Raw genomic sequence first — 10,487 nt, 5'->3', positions numbered from 1 at the left:
GACTGTCTGGTAATCACACTCACAAATCACAATACCTAGGTAGGTACTAAAAATCAGCAAACAGTAAGTATTCAAAATAGAAAATCGATTATCAACTTAATCAAGTCATCTTTTTGATTCAAATTCTTCGAAAAACGCTCACCAATACAAAATCCCAATCACATCCGACCAGATAGATTTAACAAACTTCAAGTCTAAATAAATATATAACTTTCAACGTTGATACTCTAAATCAAAATACGAGTAGGTACGTACGTTATCGAGTTGGCAAATAAAAAATTCCCTTTGATTCCAGTCCGGCGAAACACTCTCACACACACATCCACAAAAATGCGAAAAAACCTCCATCATGTTCATCGACATCACGTACTCGACGTGGTACCTATAGCATTTCCTTTAGAAAATTTATTTCGCCGTTGGTAAGAAAAGGAAGAGGAAACGCGAACTTTCGACTTTTATACTTTTATGCTGTGTTTATAAATAGATAATAAAACACACACACTACAAGAAAGTATACTTAAGGAAAACCTCCAAAAATGGGCAAAAAAAAGAGAGAAAAAACTGCCATACATCGAAGAAAAAAAACAAGCAAGAAATTGAAAAGAATTTGTTTTAAATCGGAAACTGCAACCTCTTATGCATAATATTAAGACGATTTGCCATCGATTACCTATTCACCATAAATGCCGCGAACATCTTCATCATAATCTACAATGAGCTGACTGATTTATTCGTAATAATTGCCTTGGTGGTCTTTTAAATAATTATCAATTTACAGAATGCAGTTTCATTTCGTTAACAAAACGTTCCATTTAGGTAGATATATGAGCACTTTGTTGAACCGGCAATGATTCTCAACGTTCAAGTTTTCTTCGGTGGATTAAAACTTGTAGCTGCAGTCTTATAAAATCTCAGGAAAAGTTTCAAAATATTTACTTAGTTCTTCGGTACTCGTACTTGTCGCTTGTTAAAGCGTAGTAAGCTGGTATTATACAACGAGATCGGTTCAAGAATTAAAAACACGGATTACCGAGATGAGGATGAATTTCACCATCGTAGACGTGAGCTTCTGTAGAGATACCATTCGTCTCGTTTGCACTTCGTCTTACAGCTACCCCTTTGAATCAACTTTTCGACTACATAAGTAATTCAAAACGATGGTTTTTATATTCAGCTTTACTAAGCCAGTCTATCTATGGACTTATATTTTCATATATTTTATATGCATTTAATAACCATAAAACTTACTCGACGAATCTACCGCTTGCAATGGCCGGAATTTTTCCACCGACTTGAACTCGAATGTTTTCAATTATACATCTCATAATGGAGCTGGCAAGTGGATCTAATATTCACTAAGCACACTACAACCGCGAATTACTAATTAATCTTACGAAAACCAACCACGATATTCGTTTATTATAGGAAAAAACACCGTAATTAAATCGCACAATCGCGAATTCGCGAACAATCAACACGTTGCAGACATTTTCAGGAAAAATTATGATAATGGTTTTGTTTACATCATTCTTGGAGAAATCATGCTATTTGATTGGTCGAAAAAAATAGATCAGTGCAGCCGTTTGATCGATTAAAACTTTTTTCCAGATTATCCTAAATCGTCCTGAATTTCCTGTTTCGGTTGAGTGGAGTTGTCAGTTGAGAATGAGATTGAGAAGTAAAGTATGTAAAAAAGCATTTGAATTTTTGAATAAAATGAAGTAAATAATCTCAAGTATCTAATTTAAGTATTTATTTCTGTAGTCATCAATTCCGCAGATTTCAACCAAATCTGAAATACTGGTACTAGGGGTACTTCATTTTATTACAAAGATTTTGTAATGTAATAATAATTTTTTTAAAAAATGAAGTAAATCATTCGAAGTTTACACAAAGGTAATTCCTAAATAAAAACAATAGTATTTTATTTAAATCCTAGAGAAATGAGTTTAAATTACAAAAATGCACTTCCATATAATTACGTATAAATGAATAAACATAAAGCGTTATTCTTTTAAACTTTGCACAGGTTACAAAAACATAATATGTAAAAATGCCATCCGAATTCATCATCAATAAATAAAAAAATATTACGAATGCTGGGGTAATCGTAATTTCGAAGAAACAAACAAACGTACAAAATCTAATCTACTCCCTTACTACGTCACAACACCATGACATTATCATCAGAACGAACATTATCCTTCTACGAAATATATCAGGAAAATTACGTATAAAAAATCACTCGGAATCTTCAGAATCAGCGTAAAGTTGTTGCAATAATGCATTACGTCTTCTTTCCAACTTTCCATCGCTCAGCTCCTCTGATTCCTGCCGTCTTTATTTCTATGTTTGGACAATTTAGAGGTATCTTTTTGTTCGACGACGGGTTCAGTCGGTTCACCGTGAGCAGAAATTTGATCGCTGACCGATGGTGCGCGTACCACATCTAATGGTTTTCCAGCTTCGGGGCTTTTTTCGCGAGTATTTTCATCTCTGGCATCTTGACGTTCGTTCTTATCATCTTCGCTGGATTTATGTCGGCTTTCGCTAGACTCCTTATATTTACGATTGGAATGAGCCTGTGAACATAGACGATGTGGTCAATTTCGTGGTTATCGAGAGAAATTTAATCAAGATACGAAAGCGAGCGAGAACAAACGTTTTCGCAGGATTATCTCGAAACAACTAATTTCGTTCGTTCGGTTTTCAACCGTTCGCTGAAAACTTTACTCAAGGTGAATGGACGAGATTTAAAGAAAGAAAAAAATTTAATTTAACGAGTTCAACGAGTTGCGAAGGTTTCCAATTTTCGCGAAATTCTCTCTTTTATGAAATAATATTATTACGTCTGCTTCGGAAAACTTATATAAAATTCTCGTCACTATTGATCCTACGAACGAATTTCAATCAGAGAGGAAAATTTCGATGTACATTTCGAGCACGTTTTATGTTAGTATTTTTACGTTCATTTAAGGAGTTCTTAAAACTTTTGACTGGACCATGAATACGTCGAACTACAAATAGTAAAAAAAAAAGAGATCGTTTCAAAAATATATAAGAAAACAAATGGTTTTTTGCATTCATGTCCAGCCATTTCCTTATAAGAACTCAGTTTCATTTTCAACATGCACTTATAATGTAGAATTCATACTTTTCCAGCGATTATATCGTCCTGAAAGTTGCAACGCTCGTTTATAAACATGAACCAATGAAATAATAAATTTAGCTTACAAGGGGCGAAGGTGACTTCGCTTTCTTCTTCTTCTTTTCTTTCTTATGTTTGGAACGCGAATTATGATGATTGGAGAACGAACAGATCGTTTTTTTACTTTTTTAGTTTCCTTCGATTTTTTCGATCGATAATTAACGAGAAAGCAGGCTTCCTCCATCATACTATGTTGGTATTCCTGCGAGAAATCATAACATTGATGAAGTACAGAACGTAAAAAAACTTGGTTGTTGTAATGTATGGCTTACCTTATACATATAATCGAATTCGCTCAGATTCCAACATAATATCTTTGAAAGCGCTTTCTTCTTGTAATTTCTCACGTACTTCTTCCCATTCTTGTTCATGGTTCACGTTCAAGTCTTGCAAGCGTACTAAAAAGGCGGAATTTATTCTGTTTATGAGCTTCTTCTCGAACTTTGGCCTTTAAAAAAATAACCACGTTTTAGTTACCTTTTAAAACGAGAAATCTAGTTTACTTTCTGGTTCTCTTACCTTCTCTAATAATGCATAATACGTTAACTTAACGTTACCGGCGTCCAATGTGGTTGATCTTGTATCTTCACACACGACAGTTGCGAATTGTTCGAATGTAGTGTATATCTACGAATATAATTAAAAAGGTTATCAAATAATCGATCTCGTAGATAATATTGCTCAATTTTATCATCTATTGATTTGAAAAATACCTCAATTTCGAAGTTCTTCGCTTTTAATATTTCTTTGATTATTGTTCTCTCATCGTGGAAACGAGATATGAGATCTTCGACGTAAAATTTGAATAAATCTAACGGCGTTGAACTTATTAATAATACCAGCCAGTGTAGTAACAGGCGGCATCATTAGGAGCATCCATGTGAGGCACATCTAGAAACACATCTTCGTGTTACTTCAATAATGAAAATTGAACATAATTCTGAATAAGAGAACTGACTTGTTTGCTAGGCATACGGATACGGCCCTGGAGGAAGACCGTAAAGCATTGGAACTGATGTCATCATCGGACCAGGAGGCATCGATGGAGGTGGTATGTATTCCGGCATTTCCGGCGGAACTGGAGTAGCCATACTCGGGTCAAAAGCTAAAGGCACCGTAGGCGTACCACTGGCATTCGGTGAGGTATTCATATCGCCGATGGGATAACCATTCATATAACTAGGTGCAGCACTCGTTGATAAGTCCTATAAAATTAAAAGTTATGAGAATATGTTGATTGGGTTGATAGTAAACGTTTTCAAATTACTTACCATAACGATGACTGGCCATAAACACAATATGTTGGATGGATTAATCAGTGAACTGGATGTGCTTAAAATACAATTTATAATATTTTAAAGGCATGTAATAAATTATCGTCATAGTTAAGAGGGTGCTCTACGTATTGTTTGTTTACTTTTTAGCATACCCGCGGGCAGAGATTAGACATTTTTCAAACGCATTTTTTTATTAGTTGGAGATAATGAAAGTGAATAATTATGAGTGAAAACGTTATTACTGTATTGAAACAACATAATAAAACTTTGAAACAAGCTAAACGATTAATATATGTATAATGAATTCAGACGATTCTCTATATTCGAGCATTCATTGTCAGTCATGACATCATAATTCTGAAACTACTGAACAGAATTTGATGAAATTTGAATATGTTGTGCAGAAATGAATTCCCGACAACTTGACGTTGCCCTTTTTTTGATTAATTTTGTTAAATCAAAGTTATAGCCATTTGAAATTTTCAAATGACAATATCTCGAAAAATACGAAGAAATTTGAAAAAAGGGCAACGTCAACCTCTCTGGACCATTTTTATGCACAATATATCCAAATTTCATCAAATTCTGTTCAGTAGTTTCAGAATTATGATGTCATGACTGACAATGAATGCTCGAATATAGAGAATCGTCTGAATTGATTATATTTTAATCGTTTAGCTTGTTTCAAAGTTTTATTATGTTGTTTCAATACAGTAATAACGTTTTCACTCATAATTATTCACTTTCATCATCTCCAACTAATAAAAAAATGCGTTTGAAAAATGTCTAATCTCTGCCCGCGGGTATGCTAAAAAGTAAACAAACAAAACGTAGAGCACCCTCTTAATCTCTCTCTTATCATTATCAATGTACACAAAAAATTGATATTGCCACAGATTCTAAACTTGTATTTACCTTCGAGAGAAAGACTTTACTTTTTCAATTTATGAAAAAATTAGCTTTAAAGAGTTTTGATTGTTTTTTTCATTAAGATCTCTCTTCAATAAAACCAATAAACATCGAAATATTTTTCTTTGGTGTTATTGATTGAAAAAATTCATTTTAAAAATAAAATTGTTCAATTTCAAAACGAATTAATTTTACAAATTATAACAACACTGTAAAATATTCGATTACACTGTTGCACTTTTTACAAAAAAAAAGTTGAATAATTTATTGCAAAATAAAATATAAAATATTCATTTAATTCTCAGTTTGGGCATTTTGAAGCAGTTAATAAATATTATTAATTAGGTTAAGTTTCAGCAACAACAAAAATATTCATAACTTCTCCCAAAAAAGTGAAAAAACGCGGAATTTTTTAAATAATTGAAAATTTTTACTTTTCGAATTGTAATTTTTTCGTCGTCAAAAAAAATAGGTTACCAACATTGAACCACAGTTTACATTTTTCAGATCAGAAACTCAGAAACCAGAAAGACGCAATTTTCAAAATCCTTGGATGTAAATTGAAATCAATGGAATTTGATTGAAGTTTTTATTATAATTCGAGAATTACTAAATTTAGCGGATTAAAAATGGATCGTTGCGAAGCTCCAAACTGTAAAATGCGAACTTACGCACCAACCGTCGAACAAATGAAGATGGCTAAAAATAATTACATCATTTCATTTCACAAGTAAGCGCTCAAATTACGCCATGTTTATGTCAAACTTCAAACTTCAGTGAAGTGTCTTTTGCACTGAAAATTTTTCTATGGATGTATTGTATTATCAATTTTTCGTTTCTTATCGTAAACCGCGTAAATCTGTGAATTTTTTAATTTTTCTGATTGTTGATAAACTAAATTCGTTCTGAGCAACGAAACTGGTTGTTTTAGTATCTTGTCGATTAATTCGATTCTAAATATTTCAACTGTTGATTTAATGTGACTAACAGCGTGATAAATTCCTTAATTAATAAGTAATGTGTTCCTTAGATTTCCTGATGATCCGTATAGAAGGCAATCTTGGATCGACGCTGCGAAAAAACCATCATGGAAACCACCGATGTTCAACAGCTCATTATGTTCTTTACATTTTTGCAATAATTGTTTCGATGAAAATAACGATCTTCATGATCACGCAGTGCCATCAATTTTCTTCGATGATTTTGGGAGTCACATGAGAGAGGTGAGAAACACGTTTATTCTACACATTTCACATAGTGATTTGTATCTCGTGTTGATAACGAAAATCTTGTGACAGGTTGTGAAGAAATTAGACATGGAATGCAAGTTGGACGATGATGATTTTTCGAAACCTGGTCTAAGTTCTAATACGAGGAACTGTAATATAAAATCCAATATACGCTCTACAATACAAACTACTGATCGAGGTACGTAGCTGCTATGTAGTGTGTGTACATTCTGCTTTTAAAACCTTAATTTATTCGTGTCTGATTTATTTTCAGTTGATGCGAGTGTCGTACATTGTGAAGAAGTTGTTGAATGCGACGAAAGCCCTAAAAAACTTGGGATAGAGAATATTTCCATACCGGAACTGGACGAAACGATGTCTTTAAGTTGGAAAAATAATAACATAAATCCACGTGTTTGTGTGCCCGTGTTAGACGTTTCAAATAATATCGTCGATATTGAAATCGTCAACTCTTCGAGTGGAAGTATATCAAAATCAAATCATGATGATGATGCTGTAAGCGCCAAACGAATTAAAATTGAAAAGGATTCGGATAAATTGAAAGCAACGTTATGTGATACCTTATCAAAAGATACCAGTATTAGTTTATCAAAAATGTCAACGTCTGTAACTGTGACCAGTTCACCTCCAGCGGCCACTCCAGCTAAATTGAACGTTCCCCAATCGACTACTTCGGTAACAAGTAAACCTACCGCCACGTCGAGTGTATCAGCGGCATCTAATTCTTCTGCTCTTGTACGAGGGAATTGTAACACGAGTGGTTTTTCAGTTATGGAACCTACAACCAAGAATCTCGTTATACAGCTATTAAATATCGTCAAGATGGCTAACGCTTCCGATGAAAATAGAGTCAAATCTGGTCCAACTCTGAACAGCTATTTAGTCACGTCGAAATGTCCTGATACAGATGCTTCTGATTTGTGTGAAGTATTACCATCAGCGTCGGTAATTCTCAACGTAGCTAATTACGTGAAAGAGATAAAAGAAGAATCATTCGTGAAACCAGACAACGTCAACATTATTTGCGGTAGTCCGGCTATATTTCTTTTGAAAAATATAACCGTTCAAGAATGTGACCCGAATATGAATTGCGTTTACGTAATCACCAGTGAGAATTTGCTTCCGCATCTTTATAAAATGAAATTGAAATCGGGTGTTTCGACTAAGTCCACTTCGCTGCAGTCGACTACTGCGTCGAGTGCCGCCGAAATGATTATTCAAAAACCTCTTCAAGTGGCAGATTTAGTATCCAGTGCTAATCCGAAGACTGTTTTGCCGATTCAAAAACGGCTATGTGGTTCGAGCGATACGACGAATCCGATTTCAACTCCTAAACGTGAGTCCAATTTGAGTAATTCGGCCAATAAACCTGCGAGTAATTCTGTAGCTTGTGCTGGTCCTAAACCTAGACCACTGGATTCGATTTCTACTTTGGACGCGTTTGTTTCTGCAGGTGTACCGCCGACGATTATTTCTGGTAAAGTTGTGTCTGTGTCTGGTAAAGTTGTGTTGAAACCTCAAACGAGTGGTTTAATTTCACACAGTCCTGCTACTCAACCGCCGGTGAAGGATACCGTTTCCAGTACACCTTTGGTTAAAATACCGAGAATCGATTTGAGAAGTAGTAACTCGACAACTCTACCGACGAATATTTCTACCTCGGAAATACCTTCGGTTACGCTACCGGTCAGTACTGCGAAGACTGTAGTGTCAAATAGTTCGATTTGTTACAATTATCTCACCAAAGGAACAGCAAACGTTTCGATTTCGAATTCTACTCCAGCTAAACCTACGACGACTGCTTCGGTATCTCATTCTGTGACTATAACACCGGTGAAACCTACCAATTCTTTACTCAAATCACCGCTAGTTGTTTCATCTTCTGTCACTCTGGCCAAGCCATCGGTACATACTTCAATTTCTAGCCCTAGAGGAACATTCGTCAAACCAACTACGAATCCATTAAAAATTCCAAGTGTTACGATAACCACTCCAGTTGTGAAACCCACGTTTTCGACTACTCCCATTTTACAAGCAATCCCAGCCACACCAAATACAGCATTAGCTCGAATCGCACTACCACTTCCGAAATCAACAGTTTCTACTCCACCTGTAGTTCAACTCGGTGTACAGTCTGATAGTATTAACGTGTCGAAAACTCAGCCATCAATCATTATCCGCGGTAAAGATGGCGCACTTGCGAGAATACCGTCGAATACGGTACGTGCCCAAGTCCTTACGAATGCGTCTTCTACTCTAGTACATGCGAATGGGTCTCCAACTTCTTCCATTCGATGTCATCAACCAACATTGAATGGAGCCATCGTTGCTAAATCGTATACTCAATCTCCGAGTAAAACTCAACTTCCATCATCGTTAACTTTCCGATCAATTCAATCGACTAGTTTCGATACAAACTTGAAACCTTCCGAAGTACTCATAACCTACGATTCTTTTACTTCTACACTGAAGCAATCAACAAGTTTGCCTCCTGATACTAAGCAAACGATACCTACAATTCCGGTACCAAATCAATTGACGGTTATACCACCTTTGAAACGTAAATGGGATGAAATAGATGACTCTGAAGATGACGATGACGACGACAATGATCCCTTTTTCGCTAATTGCAACGACGAAGAATACGACAAAGAATACGTCGAGCTACAGCGAAAACGGATCAGTAAATGTGAGGCGAATATTTTACAAAAAGAACGCGAAATTAATGGGTTAAAGAAAAAAATACAATCGTTAAAGAAACGTTTGAATTCCGTCAAAGATCCCCGTGATACTAAAACAGACGAGCAGCTAGCCGAAGAAATATTATCGAAATACATCGATTCGGACGGTATTCAATTTTTCATCGGTCAGATGAAAATAGCTGGTAAAACATACACTCAATTTAGGTGGTCTGAAGACGATAAACTTTTCGCTTTAGGGTTACTTTATAGGAATCCTGTCGAATATAATGTTTTATTTCAAAAATACACGTTGCCTTCCGATAAAACATTAAATAAATTCGTCAATAGAGTTAAAAAGTCTGAAATGGAAGATGACAAAGGTTCCTTTAGTCGTATTTAATGTTCTGAGTTTGTTTAAAAATTACCTGTGTAAATGTTCCTCGTTGTATTTTAATTTTATGTGTAAAAAAATTAGTTGTAAAATTGCGTTTTTTTTGTAAATAAATGTTAGCAAATTTTCATTTTTCAATTGACGAAAATTTTGTTCATTATTGAAATATTTTTGGCGGCGAGGAAAAAATGAGAAAATTGGTCAATTTGTTTCGACTTCGGCTTCGGGAGTAATTTTGTCGATGCGATAGAATATTTTTCTATTTGAAAAAAGAGAAGGAATTTTTAGCACATAAAAATTGACCAAAGAGGTTCACCCTTCAAAATTCTTATAATAAATAAATAATTTCCAAGTCCAAGTACAAGAACTTGAACTTCGTCTACCCACATAAATCAAATGGGAATTTTTTCCAGAAAGTTTTCAATTCATTTTATCCTTTTCAGATCCCAATTCGAATTCAAACCATATCTCAACGGAGTAATTCTATATTGTTTACCGTTTAATTTAAAACTTCAATTTTTTTCCACCATCCTTTGTTTTTTTTTTCATCTCTTATCATAAGGCCAAATAATTTTTTGCCTTTCGAAATCCTCCGCAATATAAGTATACGGGTTAGAAAGGCGGCGATTTGAATCGGCACTAGTCCCTCGAGTACGAGATGTCTTTTCGCCATGAGAATGTATTCAATTTTTCGATGCGCAATCGATACGGTAATTCGTTGTTTTATTGAAATCCAACGAAAATACCACCGTCGATAGAAAAGTAAACGAC

At 34.8% G+C, this 10,487-nt stretch overlaps 1 protein-coding gene and 1 long non-coding RNA gene across 3 annotated transcripts; one reads left to right on the top strand and one right to left on the bottom strand.

Moving 5' to 3' along the window:
- Positions 1 to 1,738: 1,738 nt before the first annotated feature.
- LOC135847499 (uncharacterized) lies at positions 1,739 to 5,282 on the bottom strand. Of its 2 annotated transcripts, XR_010559183.1 has the most exons (8): positions 4,626 to 5,282; positions 4,480 to 4,540; positions 4,167 to 4,413; positions 3,922 to 4,099; positions 3,728 to 3,835; positions 3,481 to 3,656; positions 3,235 to 3,410; positions 1,739 to 2,582 (listed from the first exon to the last, which is right to left on the bottom strand). It is a non-coding gene; the product is annotated as an uncharacterized LOC135847499 (long non-coding RNA). The 2 variants fall into 2 exon arrangements; XR_010559182.1 differs by having other exon boundaries at positions 4,480 to 5,280.
- Positions 5,283 to 5,922: 640 nt separating this feature from the next.
- Positions 5,923 to 9,854, top strand: LOC135846777 (mucin-2-like). The gene is made up of 4 exons (XM_065366058.1): positions 5,923 to 6,124; positions 6,425 to 6,617; positions 6,693 to 6,822; positions 6,898 to 9,854. The coding sequence occupies exons 1-4, from the start codon at positions 6,024 to 6,026 to the stop codon at positions 9,723 to 9,725; spliced, it is 3,252 nt and encodes a 1,083-aa protein (XP_065222130.1). The 5' UTR covers positions 5,923 to 6,023; the 3' UTR covers positions 9,726 to 9,854.
- Positions 9,855 to 10,487: the final 633 nt, after the last annotated feature.

This window comes from Planococcus citri, chromosome 5 (assembly GCF_950023065.1).
Source record: "Planococcus citri chromosome 5, ihPlaCitr1.1, whole genome shotgun sequence".
NCBI lineage: Eukaryota > Metazoa > Arthropoda > Insecta > Hemiptera > Pseudococcidae > Planococcus > Planococcus citri.
The sequence above is the reverse complement of the archived record's forward strand: the minus strand, read 5'-3'. Positions and strand labels throughout refer to the sequence as shown.

Excerpts from the sequence above, each read along its gene's own strand:
- LOC135846777 (XM_065366058.1), top strand. The coding sequence starts at position 6,024 with ATGGATCGTTGCGAAGCTCCAAACTGTAAAATGCGAACTTACGCACCA. Across the intron at positions 6,125-6,424 it reads TACATCATTTCATTTCACAA|ATTTCCTGATGATCCGTATA; the intron begins GTAAGCGCTCAA and ends TGTGTTCCTTAG. Across the intron at positions 6,618-6,692 it reads TTGGGAGTCACATGAGAGAG|GTTGTGAAGAAATTAGACAT; the intron begins GTGAGAAACACG and ends ATCTTGTGACAG.